Source organism: Anthonomus grandis, chromosome 5, assembly GCF_022605725.1.
Source record: "Anthonomus grandis grandis chromosome 5, icAntGran1.3, whole genome shotgun sequence".
Taxonomy (NCBI): Eukaryota; Metazoa; Arthropoda; class Insecta; order Coleoptera; family Curculionidae; genus Anthonomus; species Anthonomus grandis.
Genome location: NC_065550.1, coordinates 35874259 through 35899420, shown reverse-complemented (window position 1 = coordinate 35899420; position 25162 = coordinate 35874259). Strand labels below are relative to the sequence as shown.

General features: G+C 34.3%; 3 protein-coding genes across 15 annotated transcripts in view; 2 read left to right on the top strand and 1 right to left on the bottom strand.

The window, feature by feature from the left end:
• Window positions 1-25162, bottom strand: part of LOC126736951 (adipocyte plasma membrane-associated protein Hemomucin-like) — a 34784-nt gene that overhangs the window by 6945 nt on the left and 2677 nt on the right. The window contains exons 2-5 of one of the 2 annotated variants that reach the window (XM_050441626.1): window positions 16109-16236; window positions 1164-1247; window positions 992-1110; window positions 27-156 (exon numbers count right to left, since the gene is read on the bottom strand). In XM_050441626.1, the coding sequence (XP_050297583.1) occupies window positions 27-148 (122 nt within the window). In that variant the 5' untranslated portion in view covers window positions 149-156; window positions 992-1110; window positions 1164-1247; window positions 16109-16236. Of the gene's footprint in view, window positions 1-26; window positions 157-211; window positions 400-991; window positions 1111-1163; window positions 1248-16108; window positions 16237-25162 lie in introns of those variants that run through there. The other variant, XM_050441625.1, reaches the window with a different exon arrangement.
• LOC126736949 (cell surface glycoprotein 1-like) lies at window positions 1842-7216 on the top strand. Of its 11 annotated transcripts, XM_050441618.1 has the most exons (9): window positions 1842-2070; window positions 2152-2676; window positions 2791-2847; window positions 3019-4070; window positions 4129-4215; window positions 4274-4544; window positions 6036-6227; window positions 6277-6480; window positions 6534-7216. In XM_050441618.1, the coding sequence occupies exons 1-9, from the start codon at window positions 2007-2009 to the stop codon at window positions 7160-7162; spliced, it is 3081 nt and encodes a 1026-aa protein (XP_050297575.1). In that variant the 5' UTR covers window positions 1842-2006; the 3' UTR covers window positions 7163-7216. The 11 variants fall into 11 exon arrangements, with proteins under 11 accessions (XP_050297575.1, XP_050297571.1, XP_050297576.1 ...); XM_050441614.1 differs by having other exon boundaries at window positions 2791-4070; XM_050441619.1 differs by having other exon boundaries at window positions 2152-2847; window positions 3247-4070.
• The window catches only part of LOC126736950 (atrial natriuretic peptide receptor 1), a 40529-nt gene continuing 24279 nt past the window's right edge, over window positions 8913-25162 (top strand). The window contains exons 1-4 of one of the 2 annotated variants that reach the window (XM_050441623.1): window positions 8913-9069; window positions 16064-16301; window positions 24168-24333; window positions 24394-24471. In XM_050441623.1, the coding sequence (XP_050297580.1) occupies window positions 16072-16301; window positions 24168-24333; window positions 24394-24471 (474 nt within the window). In that variant the 5' untranslated portion in view covers window positions 8913-9069; window positions 16064-16071. Of the gene's footprint in view, window positions 9070-16063; window positions 16302-17045; window positions 17181-24167; window positions 24334-24393; window positions 24472-25162 lie in introns of those variants that run through there. The other variant, XM_050441624.1, reaches the window with a different exon arrangement.

The window sequence follows — 25162 nt, the reverse complement described above, 5'->3', positions numbered from 1 at the left end:
ACAATAATTAATTCATAGTTACTTACTTAATGGGCTTAGAAAATTCAGCATAAGGTGGTAAATTGGGTATTAAAGTCAAAAAGGCTGCAATCACAAATAATTCCAAAGCCCTACGTAGGAAAAACTTGAATATTCCGCCTAAACCCATGGTGGTTCCTAAAAAAAAAACAGTAATTAATGCAAAAACATGCACGGAATCCTAGGATGTTACCAATAAATTATGATGAGTTGGAGCCGAATTTTATGGTTCCGTTAGCGATCGACGACCGGTTCAAGTAAACGAAAAACACCACACGTATTCAACTATAGACTCGCCGAAAATGACGGTTCGAGTTAATTTACAATTTAATTATTATCTACTTTTTTGTTGTTGGGCCAGTGGAATTCATTTGACAGGTCATTAGTTTTGACATTGTTAAAAATCAATGAGTTTTTAGGTTAGTTGCTGTCTTTTTTTAATGCGTACGTTAGAAAAAGATAACCAAAATATTTTGACATTTGTCAACGATGGCTCTAAGGTGAGTAACGAGAAGGAGTAGTACTTAGCGAATTTCAACCAATCAAGTCATTGGATCAATTGAATTGAGCTGTAAAACTCATTTAAACGGATCTAATAACTTTCGAATAATTAGCATTTAATAAATATTCTTTTTTGTGTTATATAAATTCGTTTAAAATTGACAATCGTGTTCTGTCATTCATGTCAAGCAACCATCATAGATAATAATACTTTTTAGATAGGAAAGCTCCATAAACGTCGCGCCCTCTGAACGTCGAGGAGTAATACTAACTAGAAGAAAAAATGGACTTGTGACATCATAATAGCGAAAATTTGAAATTTGATTAGAAGAATAAGTTTTGACATTGAATCCGTCCAGAAATAAGATGAGCTCTGCGGTGTATTGACCTTCACTGGGTAATCTTACCCTATTTTGCCACAATATCCTTGTAGGATCCTACTCTATTACCTAAACCTGGGTGCAGTTTTTACCTTCATTTTATTTATTTTTAACGGTATTAGATATATGACAATCCGTCAGCTTGGTGCACATTCTGTTGCCGGCTGTTACTCTATGTGCTCACAAGTGGTCAGTTTTCCATAATCACGAACTGAAAAAAGAATTTTTAAATGGAATTCTTACTTGAAAACTGTTCTAACTTACCTTCAATTAAGCCTGGAGGTTAAATCTTCTCCATGGATATGGACTAATTTTCACATACATAGAATTTCCTTGCATCCCAATTCCCTGCAACCAACGTAATAACACAAGAACACATTTTTTCATTTAATGGGATTTACTTGACACTGTAATTTTTTTTTGTTTTAATTACTCATTGGTTTAATATGTAAAAGTTGCGACAGCATCCTGCCTAAACTTTGGCCATCAAAAGCAAATGAACTTACAAAACGTAAATTTTTTTTTCCAAGGGTGCCATATAAAAGGATATAAATTATTTCTTTTTTAATTTAACAGGATATGTACGTATAAAAACATCCTCATGAATCAACTTAAAACAAAAGATGATTATAAGAATTGCCGCCAAAATAAACCATAAACCTGTTGGATGGCAAAAAGCGTGATGTATAAATTATAAAAGTTAATAGTCACGATTTCCATGGGCGCTACATGGTACCTACTTCTCAGATCAGCTAAATCGTCTAACTATTCTTAGTAATTTATTAATTGTACGCTTATGAATGGCGTTCTTTGAACATCACCATCAGGTAATGGGTTTTTTCATGTGTTAGCATCCCATTGTGTAGTCAATCATAAAATTATTATTATTTTTTAAACGAAAATAGAGTACCGTTTTGCGAAACTAATATAACCAGCACCTATTTGTAATTTTTCCTAGTAGAGATCGTGCCGAGTGGGTAGAATCAGAGATAAACAGGCACAGAGGAAGTTAGGAAAAAATGTGCACAACATAATAAATCGTTAAAAATAGTTTTTGCAACGAAATAGTCGATCATAGTACATGCGGTTGATAAAACGCCCCTGAAAATGTTCATAATTAGTGTAATTCTCTTGATGAGTTTAGCGAGTGTCGCAAAGGGCCAGGGCGAACGTAAGTTACCCTATTTTTTATTTTATATCTCACGTAAAAGAACCCACAATCAATATATTAACTTTCTACCGCCTTTCCCAGAATTAACATTAGAAGAATGCTTCGACAAGTACGATCGGGGAATCTACGCCCATCCCGACGACTGCACCAAATTCTTATCCTGCGCCACCACCGATCCCCTGGATTGTCCCGCTGGACTCCACTTCAATCCCACCGAATTCGTATGCGATTGGCCCGCTAATGCAGGATGTTTAAAAGTAACAACGCCGAATCCCGAGGAAACGCCACCGCCTGAAGCAACCGAGCCACCTGGCGAGGACAAACCGAAGGAGACTCCAGAGCAAACGGAGCCTCCGAAGGAGGGTGAAACAGAAAAACCAGAAAATGTTCAAACGAGTCCCAGTGGTCCACCGGGATCAGAGAAACCCAGTGAACCTAGTGCGAGTACCTCAAATCCAAGTTCTCCCATGGAAACAGAGAAACCCAGTGAACCTGACGCAAGCACTCCCAATCCAAGTTCTCCTATGGAATCAGAAAAACCGAATGAACCTCCTGAGAGTACACCAAATCCAAGTTCTCCGTCAGAATCAGAAAAACCAAGTGAACCTGAAGTTAGTACTCCAAATCCCAGTTCTCCTATGGAGTCTGAGAAACCGAGTGAATCTCCTGAGAGTACACCAAATCCAAGTTCCCCTTCAGAATCAGAAAAACCAAGTGAACCTGATGCGAGTACTCCAAATCCCAGTTCTCCTATGGAGTCTGAGAAACCCAGTGAACCTGATGCAAGCACTCCCAATCCAAGTTCTCTCATGGAATCAGAAAAACCGAGTGAATCTCCTGAGAGTACACCAAATCCAACTTCCCCGTCAGAATCAGAAAAACCAAGTGAACCTGATGCTAGCACTCCAAATCCCAGTTCTCCTATGGAGTCTGAGAAACCAAGTGAACCTGATGCAAGCACTCCCAATCCAAGTTCTCCCATGGAAACAGAGAAACCGAGTGAAGGTCCTGAAAGTACACCAAATCCAAGTTCCCCGTCAGAATCAGAAAAACCAAGTGAACCTGATGCAAGTACTCCCAATCCAAGTTCCCCTTCAGAATCAGAAAAACCAAGTGAACCTGATGCGAGTACTCCAAATCCCAGTTCTCCTATGGAGTCTGAGAAACCCAGTGAACCTGCTGCAAGTACTCCCAATCCAAGTTCTCCTATGGAATCCGAAAAACCGAGTGAATCTCCTGAGAGTACACCAAATCCAAGTTCTCCGTCAGAATCAGAAAAACCAAGTGAACCTGACGCAAGCACTCCTAATCCAAGTTCTCCTATGGAGTCTGAGAAGCCAAGTGAACCTGATGCTAGCACTCCAAACCCAACTTCTCTTATGGAATCAGAAAAACCAAGCGAATCTCCTGAAAGTACACCAAATCCAAATTCCCCTTCAGAATCCGAAAAACCAAGTGAACCTGACGCAAGCACTCCAAACCCAAGTTCACCCATGGAATCAGAAAAACCCACTGAACCTGGCGCAAGTACTCCCAATCCAAGTTCTCCCTCAGAATCAGAAAAGCCAAGTGAACCTGATGCTAGCACTCCAAATCCAAGTTCTCCTATGGAGTCTGAGAAACCCAGTGAACCTGACGTAAGTACTCCCAATCCAAGCTCTCCCATGGAAACAGAGAAACCAAGTGAAGCTCCTGAAAGTACACCAAATCCAAGTTCTCCCTCAGAAACAGAAAAACCCAGTGAACCTGAGGCAAGCACTCCCAATCCAAGTTCTCCTATGGAGTCAGAAAAACCTAGTGAACCTGCCGCAACTACTTCCAATCCAAGTTCTCCTTCTGTGACAGAAAACCCTAATGCTTCTACCCAGTTATCAGAGACTTCTCCAAAATCACCTTCATCAGAAACGCCCGAAGGGTCACCTAGTGAAGAACCTCCAACGAATTGCCAAGGATCAGCAGAAGCTCAGAGCCCAGTCTGCGAGCCCACTCCGGCACCACAAGTAATAACATTAAAATATAATTTTAAATTAAATCTTTTAGCATCTGAATTATATATAGGAAAAATATCCTAGTGCAGAGCCAGGACAGCCTAGCAAGCCACCTCTATGCCAAGAACCAGAATCCAAAGGACTTCCCGAGTGTCAAGTAATTACTGATGTTTCCGTTAATCTTTCTAAAGTAAAACTGTGTTATTTTTCGCCAGGAACCAGCAACGACTAGTAAATATCCTAGTGCCGAGCCTGGACAACCTCCTTCAGTTAATTGTCAAGATCCAGCGGCTCAAGGTCAGCCTGAATGTACGGCTACTCAAGCACCTCCTTGTGATCCAAACAGTGAAGTTTGTGACTTAATGAAGACTCCGCAGCAAGAGGTTTCTCCTAGTCCCACCGTGGAGAGTCGCTTTAAAGATACACCTCCGGTCCCAGAATCTGATAAGCCATTGACTGAGGCACCTGCAGGACAACCCAGTCCAGGTAGGCTCTAGTTTATTCTTAGAACATTAAAAGGCTAGAATTAGCATTGACGTGGAACTAAAAAACACTGTGTAATATCATAAAAATTTGTCACCTATTTTGGCAGGCACAATAACAATACTACTGTTCCCCTTTAATAAAATATGAAGCATTTTTTTAATTAAATACAATAAGAGACCCTACAAAGAGCTCAATATTCAAAGTTTGAGGTGAATGTAGATAAAGTATATTGAAGACAAGAGCAACAACATCGCAACGTTGCTCGATCACATTGTTGATTCTACCGACACAATCAGGAAATTTTTTCAAACAATTCAGGAATCTTTATCAGTGACGTCGTCAAAAATATTTATTTGATAAATATTTATTCATAACAGATTATGGTTTAAACATAAACAATATTACAGTTTATGAATTCTTTATGCGTTTTTTTAACGTACTTCATTAGTACGTATCTGATTAAAAGTATTTTTATAGAACTAAAATATTTTATAATTATTATAAATTTTTTAATAATTTGTTTTTTAAGATATAACTGTTTAAAATTTTAATATGTAATTTTTTTGCCAAGACAAATATTCTAAAAAAATATTTTAATTTAAAAATATAGATTTTTGTATTTCACACATTTTCTATTGCACGTTTATGATGACGGTTCTCCCTTGATATGATGTTGTGCCAGTATCGGCATTTACTTGTGAAAAGATCGTCTTTTTCCCATGGAGTTTATACTATTAAAATACCTATTTTTCTTAGATTGCAGATATTCTATATCTACAGATAATTATTGTGAATATTTTTAAAACGACTAAGCATAGCTAATATGTTTACGTAATAAACAATATTCATTTAATGATAAGAAATATACAGGGTGTTCCATTTGAAAAAAGCGAGAAATAAAGCTTTGAAATTGGTAAAATTTGAATGACAACTACGAACATCCTGTGACAGAAAGAACCATTCGAATCAAAGTAATCCTCCATTCTTCTAGAATCCGAATTTAGCTTATAATTGACATTAAATTAACATTTCTGATGTCAAGATGAAATTAAATGATGTAGTGATTTTTAATTTTTTTTTTTGTAAAAAAAAAATATTGCAGTCAAACCGCGCTTGACAAAGTAGGCATATTTAGCGCATGTACTGAGTAGCCTAAGGCAGTCCCAAAAATGAAATAAAATAAATGGCACTTTATATTTAAAAAAATATATCGCCACTTTTTTGAAGCACTCTGTAGACATGCGCTATTGCTTCTCAAAAAAAAATTAAATAGGGTTAGAAAATGTTAACCTTTTATGGAAGACCGAGCTTTCGAAAATGTGTCTAAGCTTGACAACAGAGAATATGTGAATATGTTTGTAAACAAAACACCCCCTTGTCTTACCTCTGAACACATGTTGAACTCAAGAAAAATTGTTGTTGACTGATTCTAGTCTTTCAATGTTCTATTACAAGTATAACATTAGATTTGAGTCGCATTTTTATTACCAGGTAGTCTAACTTTGAAAGAATGCTTGACAAAGTACAAATTTGGCATTTTCCCAAATCCTTCCGACCCCACCAAGTTCTACATTTGCACCAAGACGAAACCACTGGAAATGACTTGCCCGAAAGGTTTGGAATTTGATCCGGCCTCTTTCGGATGTGACAGGCCGAAGCCGACGTCCCCACCTCCTCCACCAGGTACTGCTTTCGTTTTTACATGGATTGATTAACAAATATATTCTTGCAGCGCTTAATTTGCGAGACTGTTTGTCCCAATACAAACGAGGGGTGTTCTCTCATCCTACCGATTGCACCCGATTCTACGTTTGCTCGAAACAAGGCCCACTCGAGATGCAGTGCCCCGGAGGGCTGCATTTTAATCCCGTTAAGCTCGTCTGCGATTTCCCTTCCAGACACTGCGTCAGCGAAGCTGCCAAAACTCGAGATCAAAGTAAGCAAACTAATGAAACTGAACTTACGGTTATTAAATTTGCCATAAAACAGTTTTCAAGACGATGAAACAGGACAGGATAGTTCCGGACGTAATGGACCGTTGTCCGGAAAAACTGGCAGAGGTGGCGTTCCCTAGCGGAGGCCAAGTGAACTTAGGCAAAGAGCTCACGCCCACCCAAACGCTGCAACCTCCCTCGATCTACTGGGAAGCCGATCGCAAATCATTTTACACCCTCTGCATGGTGGATCCAGACGCACCGAGGGCCAAAGAGTCTAAGTTTAACGAGTGGAATCACTGGCTGGTCGGGAACATTCCCGGAAATCGGATCGCTCAAGGTCAACCTCTGGTCCAGTATCTGCCTCCTTGTCCCCAAAGGAACTCACCGCCTCACCGGTACACTTACATGGTGTTCAAACAGCCGAGCAGGATCAGTTTTAAGGAGCCAACGATCCCGGCCAACTCGTTCCAGAACAGGGACGGATTCTCGTTGAGGAATTTCGCACAGAAGTATCAGCTGGGTCAGCCTATTGCCGGTAATTACTTTAAATGTCGATGGGACAGGTCGGTACCGAAGATCTTTGAGAAAATCCAGTACCAACCGCCACAGTTTAGCATGAGGATTGGGCCGAACAGGTCCCACTTTAATTCGTATTCTTATTCTTACAGTTTTAGGATTTAAATTCTAAGAGTATGCATATGTTTTTGTAATTAATAAATATAATAGAGTAAAGAAGATCTGTTGTTTTTTTCTTGGCAGTGGTCAAGAGCGATACTCCTATTTTAATACCAAATTTCTCTTGCTCTACAGTTTTAAATATTACTTTAACCAAAAGAATCCCTTGATTGACGAGTGTATGAATATAGAATAGTTTATCAATGTACAGGGTGTCCCAAATTCGAGGGTGACCATTGGGATCTCGGAAACCGTAAGAGTTACGGGGTCGGTTAAATGGAGGCAAAGTTGCGCAATTTGTCAAAATCGTTTTTACCTTCTACCGACTTTATTTAAAGATATATCGGAAAACTAAAAACAGTTTTTCATTGCCACTTTTTATGTCCTACAACATGACGCAAAAAAAAATTAATCCGACGTTTCGTTATTTTTTCGATCATCATCAACTTTATTTTTTCTTATGGGCGCCATATTGAATTTTCTCATTTTTAAAAAGTATTTTAATTGCCTTTAAACTGAGGTATCGCACTTGCATGTCCGATTACTCCGAGATACCAATGGTCACCCTCGAATTTGGAAACAGATGACTTGATTGAGACAAAGATTCCCTGTTTTGAGCCTTTTTAGAAATAAATCTGATGTAGTAGGAATGTCTGGACTAATCTTCTAAATACTGTTAATCCTTTTCCAGGCAATTGATGGTGAGCTGAGTGAGCCATTATTTTGAGACTTTTATAGAGATGAGTCTGAGGCAGTTGGAACGCCTGGAATATTCTTCTAAGTACTCTTAATCCTCTTCCAGGCATTTGCACTACTTTGAGTGCTTGGAAGAGACCTTAAAATACGTTTAAGCCTCTTCCAGAGAATTAAAAATATTTAGAGAGATCCTGAAGCTTTATTGCAGACACTTTAGCAAGTCACTTTAAGTACCTGGAATAATGATCTAGGGACACTTAAGTCTCTTCCAGGCATTTGAGTTGACTTGAGTGCCTGTAACGATCCTTTAAGTACTTTTTAATAGGGTTTTAAGTCTCTTTGAGTACCCATCGGTAATAATGATTATATAAATATTTACTTCTTAAAAGTCTCTTCTCCAGGCATTTGCAATAGTTGAGTGCCTCTTAAGGGAAATGCGAAAATCTCGGTGATTTTTATAGGACTTCACTAAATATAGTTTGCCTTTGGTTAAAGAAATCACTTTTCAAGTGAAATTTCTCGTTTTTATTATACATAGACCTTTTTTCTTGATGCAATTTAAATTCTCTTATATATAGGCAAATAATTTTTTTGCCTCTATTAATTTCGAGTCTAGAGCACTGGCTCAAAAAGCCTGTAAGAAAACTTTTGACTCAAAGACACGTTATTTACCTGTCACTTGTCAATTGAGAGATATTTAGAATCTTAAACAGCAAACACCTAATTATTTATTGCTTAAATAATAAATTAAACCTTATAGTGCGATCCTGTGGTCGCGCTTTGGTCCAACGACAAATGACAGTTAACGCGTTGTTTATCTGTCACTTGTCAACTGGGTGACGTTTAAAAGGCCACAGGGTCGGGCTCAGATTTTTCTTTTAAACTAAATTAAATTATATAATCGTTAAAAAAACCCATAAAACGAGGGAGTCAACAAAAACAAGCGATAAAAGGGGAGTAATTTAAAATGGCAAACAAAAGAACGAATCCTTTTTGAACTTGGCCCGATAAACTTGTCAGTTTCAGCTACGGCTCACGGTTGAGTGGCTTACAAAGGCGCAGTAGCTACACGTGCCCCGCTGACATTACAGTCAGCATCAAGTGGTTTTCACATTTCGAATCGGGATTTGTTTAGTATCCTACGGGATTCTGATCTGACAAGTGAGAGGAGTATCGATAGATTCCGTGCAGAGGGTTCGGATTGCCGCCAAATTCTGGTAAGTAAGTATATTTAAGTAGATAATATTTAATTCAAAAATTTAGTTAAATTAGGAGTGTAGGTTGCATTCATATTGTCCTTTAACTACTAGTAATGGACTGAATTTATAGAAAAAAAAATCCAATTCAAATTTATGTAATTATTATATTGCCTCAGCCTCGCTCTCAGTCATTACGACTAAATAAATTAGCATTAAACAAATGGCTGTAGCAAAGACTATAAGGCAGAAAATAGCGTTTTTAAGGGCATCATTACACCTGCCCTCCTTAAAAGTTAGAAATATAAAATTTAACGAGGTGGAAGTTTTAGCGAGGCACGTCGTCACGGTATTAAAAGACGTTCTGACATTAATTTAAATTTTTATGTTTATCGTCAAGTTGATTATAAGGAAATTTATACGCAAGCGTGGAACAACAAATTTGGGAGCTTTATACAAGAAATTAAAATACGTATAGGTATTAAGGTTGCCTCAGAAATGAACGAAATGTCTATATAGAGAATTGTATTTACTTTAAATTGTGTACTTTAAAGATGTGCCCCGGGAAGCCACTAAACCTTATAATTTCAATCTAATTAGGGCTAAGTTATCTTCTTACCTATCCTTCAAGTAATTATTTTTTTAATATTAATAAAAAAATAATATTAAAAAAAAAAAATTATCACCTTGTATCTTGAAAACTGTGCATTTCCGGACCCATGTTTATAGAAACTTTTTCTCATGTTTTTTTACAAGGAATCACCCATTGAAATATTTAATTTTTTAAATTTTAAGCTAGTCAAAAGTCATAAATTTCGTCGAGACTTGGAAATTCAAATTTAAATTTCATTTAACCAATAGGAGTCAAATCCTAACAATAAAACAATTATTGAAATATTGAGTGTGAAGATCAACTTACTAATTGGTACAATATAAAACTAATACGTAGTACACTAACTGTTTAAACAAGTAACAACTTAATTCAAATACAAACACTGAACTCCCACAAAAAGCAGAGTGATGAATACATTGCATAAACCTTGAGAGCAATAACTGGTACCATGCATTAAACTGATCCAAACCTGTTAATATGCCCTGCATAATATCATCACCATAATAAAGATGCACACAGTACTCTTGATTTCACTAGGGACTTTAAAGAATGATTTTATGATGGTATGAACATTACAAAGTAAGGTCATGAACAGAGTCCCAATGTGGTCTCATTCATTACGTACCTAACCAAAGTCAATCTCATCTTTAAGCAAAGAAATGGACGTGTTAACTTCATTCACATCATTCACGAACCCTATCCGTTTGACATGAAGGTGAAAAGTAGAAACTGACTACTAGTATTTGTAAAAATGTCCTAATCTTTTAAACGTTCAGATTCAATAATTTAATATATGAGGAACTGGTTGAACCTTATTATTCTTGTATTTATTTGTACTCCTAAGAAATTTAGTAGTACCAATGTTTATTTCCTTAATTTCTTAACTTGTAACTTGCCTTTGGTTTTTTGCATTTTGCTATCTTTTCAAACCTGGTAGTGGGGTGAATCCTTCACAAACCAATAAACTTCACCTAACCTCAAAACTAAATCAGAAAACAGTTTTATCACTAACCAAACACTTTTTATTTTATTATCAACACGTGTTTCGCTAACGATGCTGACATCTTCGAGAAAAGATTAAAACTATGTAGAAATTTATAGCTATTGAGTTTTGATCTTCTTCTGACAGACACACGTGAGTTTGTGGGATATGAAAAACTCCTACTTGATGTTCATGAAAGCCCATTTATCAAACCTTGTAGTCTCCTTACTTTCTATGATTATATACATGATTTAATTCATACATGTGAATATTTTAAGAAGCTGACTGTATGGGATCACCTAACTCTTTTTTTAGAAAGGTTAAGGTGAAAAGTAAAAAAAAAATGTGTACAAAACTGTTGGGATTTTATTCTCAAACTTTGACAGGTGGTCAATTTTTTCTTATGGAATACACTGTATATGAGTTCATAGTTAAAAAAGGGAGGAATTCTCTGACTTTTAATTAAACCGTTTCGGAAATTATTGAAGATCTTGGTAGACGGTCCATTGTTAATCTTTGACGTTTATTAGAAAACAAATGATTAAGAAGACATTATCATTTTGCCGTTTTGTAAAATACATTAAGTAGAAACAAGAAAACCTTAAGATTTAATATTTATTAAGGGATATTTAGTACAAAAATACAGTATTTTAATAATTAACTTGAAATTAAATCCAAATAATCATAACCGCTTTATATGACCACCAACATTATTAATACATCTTGTTGAATTTTTTATATTTGGTATTAATTATAAATTGTCTATGATTTTGGTTAATATAATTATTTAAAATAGAATCATTTGTTTTCTAGTAAATGTCAAACAATGACAAGATTTTCAATATTTAATATTTTTGAAGTTTGGATCTCGATATTTCCAAAACGGTTTAATTAAAAGTAGTGAAACTATATATCTGAAATCAGAAAATTCGCCTCTTTTTAACTATGAAGTAATTTATTGGGTGTTCCATAAGAAAAAACTAACTATGTGTCAAAATTTGACATTTCTAAATGTGAAAAAAAAATGCTTGAAATACAACCTTAAAAGTTTTATCTAAAATTGTTTTTCTTACTTTTCACTTAACCCCTGTAGAAAGGGAATCAATATATGGGGAAAGACCCTCTAATCGGAGTTATGTAGGGCTGAAAAACGCCGTTTTTGCAGAAAATAATTGCCTGAGAAAAAATGCTTTTTAAGAAAATTATACGTGATACTATAGTTTTTATATCTATACTTTTCTCACATAACCTTAAGGTTTTCGAGTAAAACGTGAATAAACCCTATTTCATTAGCAAGAGTTGTCGCTATGAAAATTGCAGTAGTTAAAGTCAAAATATTAAAAAAATTAAGGAAAAGAAAAAAAACATTAAGTAAATTAAAAAAGAAAATTTATAAATAAGACAAATTAATAATAAGGCAATAATAACTTGGGAAATAATTAGAGTAAAGGAACGTTTCTTTCCACACAGATTTGGGGTAGGTATACGATGAAATCTTACTGAAAATTTCTCTGAAATAATTATGACAAAGTAATTACGAAAGGTAGCACTTACGAATATTGTCTGAGACTGTATACCAAGAATAAGTAAGAAATAATTAAAGTATTTATAATATTTAAATGTTTTGAAGATGACTTCATAGAGGTCTAAAGGTCGACATAATTAAACGAAATGATTGCTTAAGCTACTTCCAGGCAGATGGAAAAATTGAGAAATGCTTGCAATTGCTTAGAAGAAAATCATAAATTATTTCCAGGCAGTTAAAACTCCATACAGGGTGGCCATTTGAAAACGAAACAGAGCCTATTTTGGGTCCCTCAGAACATTTGCGAAAAAATCTTCGGACCCGTCAATTTTTGATTCAAGTGGAAACCATTTTTTTGCTAGTTTCGCCCCCCTGAAGGCAAAGCCCTAGCGGGGGTGACAAGGGCCCCCAAAATTTTAAATGGAACGGGGGGGTCGAGTAATACCTTATTTTCAAGGAATTTTTATGTGGATTATAACCCTAAAGTTTTAAATCGTTACTATTTGCCTAGTCGATACAGCGGCTAATAAAAGTTACAAAAAATGTTAAAAAGTATAATTTCAAATAAAGGGCTTAAAGATAAAATCAATCAAGTAAATGTTCAAAATGTTGGCCTTCGACTTCCATACAATAATACAGGTTTTGTTCAAACCTTTCCCGTACATTTTGCAAAATTTCTGGGGTGATTTGACGACATTTATCAATTATTCTTTGTCGCAAACGGTCTAGCGATGTTGGCTGACTAGCATAAATTTTAGTTTTTAAATGGCCCCATAAAAAAAATCTAACGGGCTTAAGTCCGGGGAACGAGGAGGCCATTCAATAGCTCCTCTTCTTCCAATTCATTGTCTTGGAAACGTTTGGTCCAAATATTGACGAACCCTTGCAGCATAGTGGGGTGGCGCCCCATCTTGCTGAAATACTAGACGATTTTCCAAGTATTCGTTGTTATTTTCTAGTATCTCCACTAATGCTGGATGAATTGTATTTTCTAATAACTCCAGGTACATCTCTCCTGTTAAATTGCCAGGTAAAAAAAGGGGCCTACAATATTTTTACCAAAAATGCCAGCCCAAACATTTAATTTTTCAGGATGTTGTGTATGCACCTCACGAAATATTCTGGGATTTGAATCAGCCCAATAGCGACAGTTGTGACGATTCACAGTACCGTTTAGGAAAAAGAAGCATTTGTCAGAACAACATACATTAAATAGAAAGTGTGGATCATTGAGGGCTTGTTCAGATATAGTTTTACAAAATTGTACTCGCCTATCAAAATCGTCTTCGTTTAGTTCTTGTACGAGATGCATTTTGTAAGGATGAAACTTGTTTTTTTTAATATCTTCTGAATGCTGCTTCTCTTAATACCAAACACGGTTGATAACTTCCTTGTGCTCAGTGTAGGATCTTGCACAATATGGCCTAAAATAGCTACTTCTGAAGCTTCATTCACCACTGGATTATCCATTTCGCGCTTTTTATTAGCCACAGACCCAGTTTCCCTAAATTTTTGAACCAATTTCAAAATGTACTTGCGATGGACCTGTCGATTAGGGTGTTGTAGTGTGTTAAAGAGCCGGGCAGTTCTATTAGCATTTTCATTGTTCGCAAAGAAAAGAGAGATTATTTCAATTCTTTTAGCAAGTGAATAAACCATTATCACACTCAATGTTGTAACTAACTAACTTTAAAGAGCTATTTGTTTGACACACTATGATCTGACAGCAGTAATTGATAACCACTATTAAACTTCAAAATGTTGCTATAATAACAGTCTCAACAATAACCCAGAGTTCCCTTGCAGAATTGGCATAGATACCTACGGGTATTAAAAAAAAAACAACAGAAAGTACGGTTCACAATGTAGGAGAACAAATTTTTTTGTATTTATTTAACTGCTAAATTTACAAGCATTTTTTTTCATAAAAAAATTTGACATGTTTTTGTAACTTTTATTAGCCCCTGTATCGACTAGGCAAATAGTAACGATTTAAAACTTTAGGGTTATAATCCACATAAAAATACCTTCAAAATAAGGTATGACTCGACCCCCCGTTCCATTTAAAATTTTGGGGGCCCTTGTCACCCCCGCTAGGGCTTTGCCCTCAGGGGAGCGAAACTAGCAAAAAAATGGTTTCCACTTGAATAAAAAATTGACGGGTCCGAGGATTTTTTCGCAAATGTTCTGAGGGACCCAAAATAGGCTCTGTTTCGTTTTCAAATGGCCACCCTGTATTTAGTCTGCTAAGAAAATTAAGAAGTATTTGAAAATTAGATGTGCCATTCAAAGTGACGACTCACTTTAAAGTCAAATATCTGAAAAACTACCAGGAAGATTCCAGAAAAACAAAAAGCAAAATATTCAGAAAAGAATTGTTGGCAAATATAGTGAAAAGTGTAAATTAGTCCATGCAATAATTTTAGAAATATTGGATTTTCTATAGAGTGCTGCCAGAAAACGAGCTTTTCCTTTAAGAGGATGACTCACTTTAAAGTCGAATATTTAGATAACTAATAGGAATATTTTAGTGAAACAAAAAGCAAAATTATCAAAAAAGAATTTCCTACAAGTATTCCAAAAATTGTTAATTAGTTCAAGCAGTACTTTTGGAAATATAAGGGGTTTCTTATAGAGTGTTTCCAAAAAATGTAGTTAGACTTGTTTAATGAACGGTTTTTTTATCACTGGTTTTGCATGCGTTTAAGATAAATGAGGATCTGCGTTTTAAATGTAAATAGACCAACCTCCTTAGACCAGTTAAAATGTTATGACAAATTGGATATCTCCTGGATTAAAATTGCCAGATTCCCAATTAGACACAAGCTTAGATACAAACATGAAATATTCAGAACCTGAATCAAATCCAAAAGAATGTAGTGATTGGTTTATCTGGAGTAAACAGCAGCATTTCTTTCAGCTGGTGAAGATAACAATGAAAATATTTCCTGGAGAAATTAGAGTTCGAAATATCAAGGCTGGATTTAATAAGATGCTGATCTGGTCTCTGAGTCTCATCTTTTATTTATAACCCAAATGAGGCAAAATTATTAAATTATAAAAAAAAAAAACAAGAAAAATTATAACTGTGACAAATTATTAATAACACACTAATAAATTGGAATATAATCATAGTAAAGGAACGCTTTTTTTCAATACTAATTTGGGGTAGGGCATTTGTCATTAATTCGAGTTCTTGCAGTTCAAATTATAAGGGATTCTAAATGTTTTTCCTCTCAAGGCTTTAAAAGCATTATAGTTCACTAAAATTTGTTTCTTTTCAATTTTTACGAAGTCCATAACGAGGAACTGCTCTCTCAAAGATATCATTTAAAACACCATAAAAGCTATAAACTGCATCATTAAATTCGTGAAGAAAAATAGCCCTTCGAAAAAATTATAGTTGAGACTCAAGGTTCTGCTCGAAAATCACCTATGATTAAAACTTTTGGGTTTAGTATACAAATGAAGAAGTAGGTGGTACATTAATAGCAAGTATAGAAATAAATATAGTCCACACTAAGGAGCAAACAACATCCACCAGTGGATTTTGATTGGCTCTCATAGCCTCCAAATGTCTATCCTTGCTACAATTTTTAATTAATAACTAATATTAAAGAGTAATTTTATCATTCGAGCGGTTTACTAAACAACACTTTATTATTTGTCTCATTAATTTTGTTTAACTCGTTAGGGTGTAAAAAGCAAGCAAGCTCTATAACAGCTGCTACGCTAGTCTCTAATTTTCTTATACCGCATATGCGGAATTAACTTTGATTGATGTGTGCCTGTAATAAACCCTGTTTTACTATAAGCCAAGTTTTTGGAAATTATTATATCGAATTACAAGGCAAATGATATGGTGAGAGACACATCATCAACTTCTCTCTTTCAGACCGAAAAATGTTCATATATGCAGTAATACTTTTGACGATCTTACCATGGACGAAGCAGGCTTCAAATATAATCGAGGACGACTTCAGGTATTACAATGTGGGTGTATTAATGGCCTCGAACCTAAATTACCCGTTTGATTTGGAGAGGTGCGGTCCAGCGGTGGATATGGCCCTGGAAGAGATCAACGAAAAATTCTTGTCTCAGCATAAAATCAAACTATTGAAAGTGCAAAAGAGGTAAGCGTAAACTATAAGTAAATAAGTGGTGTCACGGGGCAATGTCGTATAGAGGTTTAATTAAAAAAAAAGTCTTTTGACATGAAAAAGGTTTTTTTTGCTTCTTTCAAAGGCCGTAGAAATGGCCGCAAATTGACTTAAGCGGATATAAAAGCGAAAGGAGCTTAAAATTATAAAAATTCCTCCTCTTTTATTAAAAAATATCGTAAAGGAATTTTATTTTTAGACATTATTTTTTTGCCGTCAAAAAACGTAAAATTAATAAAAGAAACGCTTGTAAATGTTATAAGCACTTTATAATACTAAAACCTATAAACGCTTATCCGCTAGCAATAAATTTTATTTATGGGTTGGAAACAGGAGAGCGCACTAAAAAAAAAAGTTTTTTTCTATATTTTTATCACGTGCTTGGGAGACAGACTTTAATTGCTTAAATATGGCTTTAACTAAAAGACTTTAGGCGATAAAACTTTTGTATCCAGTGCTGAGACTATTTGCTCCCTCATAGTTATAATTTTGCCGAAATTAAAGTCAAGTAAATAAAGGAAATTGCAACCAGAAAAATCTGTTGTTCCAGCAAATAATGTTAAAAGAAAACCTCTAGGGAGGATCCACCCTTGTATTTAGTCATTTGAAAACAACTTTAGTACTTTGAAACTATTATGCGGTGAATTGAATAGTACAATAATAAAACTCACCAGTCATTTCAATTTGATTATTTCACATTGCTCCAAAGAATTATTAATATAGTTAAATAAAATAGAAAATCTATACATAGAGGTCCAATTCATATTACCGTCATTAGGTTTATTATAATTTATATAAGTTTTTACATTATTTGGTGATGAATAGTTAGCCTTAGGAATTAAAGGTGTAAAAGTAAGTTGTAATCTGTAATATGCATCTTTATAACACTTAAATGACTATCAACATTTTCTTTAAATGTTTTTTGATCGTCTTATCAAAAACTCTGGTATTTTTATTTATTAAGCCTATTTCTTGTGGGGTATTTGTGCGATAAAGTTTCAAAAATAATTTTTTCCTATATATATTCATACTTAAATTGAAACGGTAAAGTTTCCTCATGTCCATTATTTTTCTTTCCTTATAAAGTAAATTGGTTGGAAATAGTCGATTTTTTTCAAATATAATTTTAAGTATCCATTTTTGAATGATGGTTAATTGCTGTAAGTGGGAATCCCGGACACCACCCCACCCGATCAATCCATATGTCAAATCAGATTGAACCAACGAATAGGTATTGTTTTAAATATTTAAAAGTTTAAACTAAACCTCTAATTTTATTGGTCAACTGCTTTAATTGTAAATCCCATTTAAGATGTTGGTCTACAAAAATACCCAAATATTTTATAGACGGTGGTGCAGGACTTGACAACGATTGACTAATTTCTAAAGCACCTATTTGGGGAATATTTTTGGTGTAAGAAGTAAAACTAATATATTTTGTTTTTTGCCCATTTAATGTTAGTTTGCTTTTCCTGAACCAATCAGCAATTAATTGAAAATCATTTTCGGCTGTTTATTTTAGGGCTTGCCAGGTCTCTCCTGTGTGGACAATAACTGTGTCGTCGGCGAAACTTTTTTAGTTCTTATAGAAAAAAGACTATTTATATATATCCCTTACAGTACCGAGATAAAAAAAAATTGAGTTTGGGGTTTATATTTATTTTATGCCGATAAAGTTGGGTCAAAAGGTACGGAAAATTATTATTTTATTAATTATTTTAAAAAATTAAATATTTTAAAAAATATTCGAAAGGGTTTGGGGAGGGATTTAGGGAGTACACAATTGTGTGTCTAGGGAGCCAACATTAGAAAAGCAAAATTGTGAAACAAAATTTATTACTTTGTATGGAATGAAATAAAACAGTTTTTATCTTTGGTTAAACAAAGAAAAACATTACATTTTAGGCAACGCATTCTGGACCGACTTTTGCACCTGCATTAAAATTTTTTTTTCACCTGCTTCTAACCTGCATTTAACTGGGTTCTTCATTCTTTGGCCAGTGTTTAAAACCATCAAAGCGTTTGTCTGTCTCTTTTTTATTTCATTTCCTTCAACGCTAGTCTCTTCCTCTATATTTTCTTGGCATTCTATTTCCTCCAATACACGCTTCTTAGTACCGGCAATCAGATATTCCCCAAGATTAAGTCTAAATTCCAAAAGATCCATAATATCTTTGCTTCGAAGGTTTTGACTATAACAATCCCTTCGATACTCCATCCAGCTGTTTATTATTGCTAAGCCGAACAAATGTAGGATGGCTTTAAGAGTCCATTTCTATTCGTATGATTTAACAACAGCTGGGCATGCTATGCCTGAACGTTTTTTTTTCTGTTTTATTACATCTTTGCACCTCAGTTTTCGGCTGTCTTCCAAAAGCTGTGCATATCATTAAAACAGATTTATTATCTTTCCACTTTGTAATGCAAAGTTTATTATCGGTTCTAACAACTTCTTCTCTTCCCTATTCATTAAACTGTCTTTTTTAAAATCAAACTCTTTCACTCTGTTGGACATAATTGTAGCAGTTGCATCTATATTTAAATTCGTCAATTTGTTCATCAAAGCAATAGTTGAAAAGTATCTGTCAACATACAGGTAACTATTTTGAGGTAATGTTTCTGCTAGACGCAATATTATTGAGAGTCCCAAGCCTAAATCCCTATCTTTTAGTGGGGTAGTATTGCCCTGGTAGATTTCATAATCCAATACCAGTCCGTCGGATGTCGTAAGAACAAAATTCTTCAGTCCCACTGGTCTTGGTTTATTTTTAACAAATTGTCGAACTGGACATCTTCCCAAAAAAGGAATCATTTGTTCGTCAATAGAAAAAGCTGTCATTTCTTTTCTTTCAATGGCTTTACATCTATTGTGAACCAAATCATTTACCGGCTGTATTCTCCACAATCTATTCTTGTTTTGTTCCTCTTCTGATACGCTAAGATTGTCAACGACATGTAAATTTACACGTATCATGTAAAACCTTTGTCGGGTCATGACCCCATCAATTAATGGGAACTTATATTTTCCATTCCAATACATATGTATCCTTGGAAGATGAATACATCCCATCAAAGCATTCATTCCGAAAAATTTCTTTATTTCTTGAGAGGTAAAGTTGTTTTCTTTTGCATTTTGTTGCAACAAATACTGGGAAGTGAAATTTGCGGATGACTCAAAAAATTATCATCCAAATATTTAGCAAAATATTCGTTTGAAGTTTTTACGATGGATGGAGTATTATAGTCCTCTTTTACAGGAAAATCCTTGCTTCTAAAGTTTCCATGCTTCCACTGGAGAGTCTGGAAATATATAAGGGGTAAATCATTTTCTGAATCTGAAGAGCTATCAGCTTCATTTGGTGCTACAATTGGGATCTTTTCGTGAATTTCAAACTCATCTTCTTCACCCTCGGACTCTAAATCCGACCCAACTTCGTCTAGAAGTTTTTTTAAATTTTCTTACTTCTTCCTTTAACAAAGAATTAATTGGATACGACTTAATTAAAACCAAACTACTTTATCTCCCGTGGCTCACAATTGTGATATACATAACAAAACCATTCTTGGAATCAACAATTTTAAAGATATTTTCAATCTCTAAAAACAATACACTTAATTGAAGTTTATTATACCTATTTAATATTAAGCACTTCTTTTTTCTCCTAAATTCTATAAATAAATAATAACTAACCTGCACGAGCCATTGTTGAAAATAATCTGAAACTTTTCAGGTTATGACAAAAATGCACTCCCGGCAAAATAAACGATTTGCGCGTGCACACCTATAAAATGCGCTATTCACAATCATGTCGCACGGTTCTCCACCCAGATTAAACATTTTTTGATCTTTATAACACTAGTCACAATAATTGTGACTTCGGGTAGCGTAAGGGATATAATAAATAAAAGTGGTCCCATTACAGTGCCTTGGGGTACTCCACATTTGATATCTCTCATTTCGCTATAAGTGTTGTTAACTTTTACCACTTGTTTCCTACCTGTCAAATAACTTTCGATAATTTTATTGGCTATGCCTCGAATGCCGCAACTTTTTAATTTTTTTTTTAAAGCATTGAGTGGTTAACCGTGTCAAATGCTTTTGTTAGGTCTACAAATATACCTAAGATTGGTTTATTTGCATCCAATGCGTCATACAGCTGTTCCGTTAATTTAATAATGGCATCTTCGGTTGACGTCTTCTCCCGAAACCCACATTGGTGTGGGGATAAGATCTTATATTTTTTTTAAAAGTTATTTACTCTCGAAGCTAAATTTGTACAATTATTCCTCATTTAATTTGATTAGACATCTATTTCAGGGATTTTTATAAAAGAGTGCTTACCTTGAAGCTCAGAAATTGTTTTTGACCATTACTAATTCAGACCGTGATATTTTCTTAATGTCAGTCCAGTTTATTCTACAGCACAAAAACTACTACTTTTTTTTCCTATAGGATTCCCGTAATACAATATTTCTTATGACACTTTGATGTCCAATTCCGAATGAAATATATAATACACACCCCATTTATATGGAAATATTTGTGAACCCATTGGGGATTTATCCGGATTTCTCGTTATATTGATAAAAAAAAGTAATAAAGTAATTTTACAAACCCCCATTACAGGCATAATAATTAAATTATATAGCCTCTACCCCTGGCTTGCATGAAAGAGCTTTAATTGGGTCTGATGCTTAATGAATATTTAGTGGTGGCATGTGCGCAAAATACGTGCGATAAGAATCGAGCAATTAATTGAATCAAATTTTAATTCGCATCAAATAAGCCATTTCAAATACACATTTAAAACCGTTAAAGTTATTACTATTAAAAATAAATAATAAGATGCCACAGATTCGAGGCGAGCGAGTAATCATCATGAGACTGAGACTAGAGAAATTAATATAGTTAAAGCAGTATTGTTTATTTTATTTTTATTATTTAAGTAGATTCCTAGTTTTAATCTAATAAAAACATATTACAATGTACACATGTGTAAGGGATTATTAATATGCACCTGTTAAATACATGTGAATATAATAGCATACATCACTTTTTGGACCACAATATAAGGAGTAAAAATTTTGACCAAATGTGATGAAGACAGCAGATTGGCTGTAAAATATGACTATTTCCAGGAAGTATTTACAAGGGATTTTAATATTAGCTTCAAGAGTCCTGCCATCGATGCTTGCTCGGAATGTATAAGACTTAAAAGCTTAATAACTGCCGAAACCAACAGGGATAATAAGGCAAAGCTAATATGCATGCTACGTGTTCATAATCTAAAAGCAAAGGCATTTTATGAAGAACTTAAAAAACCTGACGAAAATACTTTAAAATTATCCTTCGACTGTCAAAAAAATATGGTGTTGCCCCGAGTCCCGGAAGAATCAGCTTACTATTCCAGGCAGCTCTCTCTATCTATACAATTTCACAGTATGTGAAGGAAATTCCAATGACAAACAGACTAAGGAAAGTATCACTTCATACACTTGGACCGAGAATGTGTGCGCTAAGGGCTCAAATGAAATATCTTCACTAGTTAATCATAAACTTTCTATGGTAGACTTGACTGATGTTACCTCAATCAAACTTTTTTGCGATGGGTGTCCTGGCCAGAACAAGAACGTAACAATGATGGGTATGCTGATGTATTGGCTGTATCACTCTAACTCTACAGTGAATGAAATTATTGTGACATTTCCTGTTGTTGGTCACTCTTTTTTTACCGGCGGATCGTGTTTTCGGACGAATTGAAAAAAGAGTTTAAAAAAAGGAAGTTATAGTTCATCCTGATGAATATAGGAAATTTTTTTCCGAGTTTTCAACTGTGCTTGATATCGAAAAAGATTGTCAAATTTTTAACTGGAAAAAAGCTATAGAATCGGTTATAAAGCCACCTGGGCAATGGCATTTTAAGTTTGCTCCATGTAAAAGAATTTCAATTTTAAAGAAATGGAACTCAAGCAGTGTTTGTAAAGGGGGAAGTAAATTACAAAAGCGATTTCGGGATATACAAGTCCGTTTTGAAAAAAGGAAAAACCTTGGCTACCTTAAATTTGGAGCCTCTTCCTAAGGAATGTGCAGTAAAACCAGCCAAGCTTAAGGATGTGGATGCTTTATTAAAAAAAACATTTTGGTTTAGAGTGGAGAAACATTAAAGAGGTCGATTTAACATTTTATAAAAAAGTAATTGACAACGCTATTGAATCACTTCATGATACAGAAGTTGAAGAAGAAGAAGAAGAAGGAATGGAACCCATGGAAGAAGACGATGGACTAAGAATTTAATTTTTTAATTTCATTTAAAAAAAATATTTGTTTTTAAATTATAAACTTTTACTTACTTAAAACTCCCTAAATCCTACAGATACTGAAACAAAACTTTTTAGTTCCATGGTGCGGTAGCAAAACTTCTTATATCCCTATTATTTTTGTCCATAACTACTTCTTTTAAACAAAAATTTACTACTTAGTAACAAATATATAAATAAACAGTTGTCATAAATGTGTATTTTCATTTTAAACCACAAAAATTTGTTCTTACAAGAAATCCGAAGTTTTTCTCTTCTCCTGTAAAATTGGTTAGCGCGGATCTAAAGAGTTTTGGAATTGGGCGCCTCAATTATTCCTCATTTAAATTGATCAGATACCTGTTTCAAGGTTGTTTATAAAATGTACAAGAAATTAGGAAAAAAATTATTTTTGTAAAAAATATTTTTAAATTTTTTTTTCAAATAATTCATATCAACATACTCATAACGCAATAATTAAGAAAGTTACAATTGTGAAAATTTATACAATTATTCCTCATTTAATTTGATTATACTCTATTTCAGAAGTGTGTAGAGCAATAAAACCTCATTAGGTATGCAAAAGTGGTACCTGGTGATCCACCAATATTTTATGCCACTACCTTAGTTGGGTATTAGTTTCAATGTAAAATTCTTTCTTTTCGTTGATTGCAGGTAGTGCCACCCGGTTTTGGGTCAATTTATGAGTTTTGCCCATTGTTACCCACTGATAAACATTGAAAACGGTTCGCCAAAGGCGTGCAACTGGGACTTGTTTTTTACCTTATAATTAATGTACTTAAATGCTATTTTATTTTAGAAAGTTACTTTTGTTTAAATGGAATAATATATTTTTTTCACAAATTTAGATACCTGTTTCAGGGTTTTTTATAAAATGTACAAGAAATTAAAAAAAAAAATATTTTTGTGAAAAAATTTTTTTTTCGTCGGTCTGACTCAATTAAAAGTCCAGAATATCAAAAACTAATGGGAATATTTTTAAACTAAAAAGTATAATATTTAGGAGAATATTCAGCATAAATCTTGATAAGAGTACACACTCGTTATGTCAACCGTTTAGGAAATATTAGGTTTTTTAAATAGTGGTGACTAAAACCAACGTTTTGACAAAGTCCAAAATATCATAAACTAATACGAATATCTTTCTGAAATAAAAAGTATGATATTCAGAAAAATATTTGGTACAAATCTTATTAAGTGCAAACTAGTCGAGGAAACCATTAAGGAAGTATCAGACATTTTCAGCAGTGGGATCTATGTTTTAGTTCTAGGCAGATTTTAGAAGAAAACATGACGTATTATATTGTCCTTTAAAATAACAATATGTATTTCTTGTATATTTGGAAACAAAAAAGGTATTCTGACTATACAATGAGATCTGATATTATTGTTAAGTTTTAATATAATAGCCTCATTTAATACTTATCACACATCTCCTATATACCTTGACCAAAAATTGACTCTTTAAACATGACAAATTAGTAGATTTGCAAAAAATAACAATATTTCCTTTTACTGCAGTTACACCTCGTGTAGTGGTGTTCTGGCGCCAGGATTAGCTGCCGATATGCACTTCATATCAGATGTGATCGCTTTTATCGGTCCGGCTTGTCTGTTTGCGTTGGAACCGGTGGCCAGACTGGCAGCTTATTGGAATACACCCATTATTACTGGCATGGGAGACCAGGTAAGAAGACTGCAGAAAAAAAAAATTTAAAAAAGACTTCTTATTCTAACAATGTTTTAGCCTCCGAGCGAAGCTGAACTCTTAGTAACTTCCAGGATTCTCGGTCGATATAATCCAAGCAATAAAAGTGAAAGTGCGGTAAGTGCCTATTATAGCTAGCTCCTAGAGGGCACCCAAGATCCGTAGAATGCGCTACATCAGCTTTATTTAAGGTTATACACATAGATTCAAAAGTTTTGCATAGGCTTATATAAGCTTAGAACATTAAAAGAAAGAGATCTTAGAAATTGATTAGTTTTAATTAGGAAAACAACTAAAATGCTTGTAACAAAAACTTTATTACTCTTCAGAATGTTTTTTTTAAATGTCGGGTTATTTTTGAATAAAAATTAAAATTAACAAATTGATAGTAGATTGATAATAGATTTTACCAGACTTAAGACGAAGGTGTAAAAACAAATTTACTGCTTCAGGATTCAACAGCCTGGAGAAACCACTTCCAGGCAGGTAATGGTCAGTCTGACATGTTGACTATCAAAACTTTATTGGCCTGAATAAAATCAGGTTGGTCTTCCAGAAATTGGAAGTCTAGAAACCAAGGAGATTTATTTGCCTGGAAGAAATGAAATAATTCTTTTCCAGGCAGTTTGAGTCTGAGCAAGAGAATTTTCATTCCAAGTAGTTATTGCCAATATGTTTCTTGGACTTTAAAAGCCTCGAATGAATCAGCGTTTTTCAAGCAGTTTTTTAAGAAACAGGCTTCAACTGCCTGGAATTAAATACAATTTTACTTTAAGATTAAATTGCCTGGAGCAATTAATACACACCA

Coding starts and splice junctions, on each gene's coding strand:
- LOC126736949 (XM_050441611.1), top strand. CDS start 2,007: ATGTTCATAATTAGTGTAATTCTCTTGATGAGTTTAGCGAGTGTCGCA. Junction 4,216..4,273: donor AAGGACTTCCCGAGTGTCAA/GTAATTACTGAT, acceptor ATTTTTCGCCAG/GAACCAGCAACGACTAGTAA. Junction 6,481..6,533: donor TGCCAAAACTCGAGATCAAA/GTAAGCAAACTA, acceptor GCCATAAAACAG/TTTTCAAGACGATGAAACAG.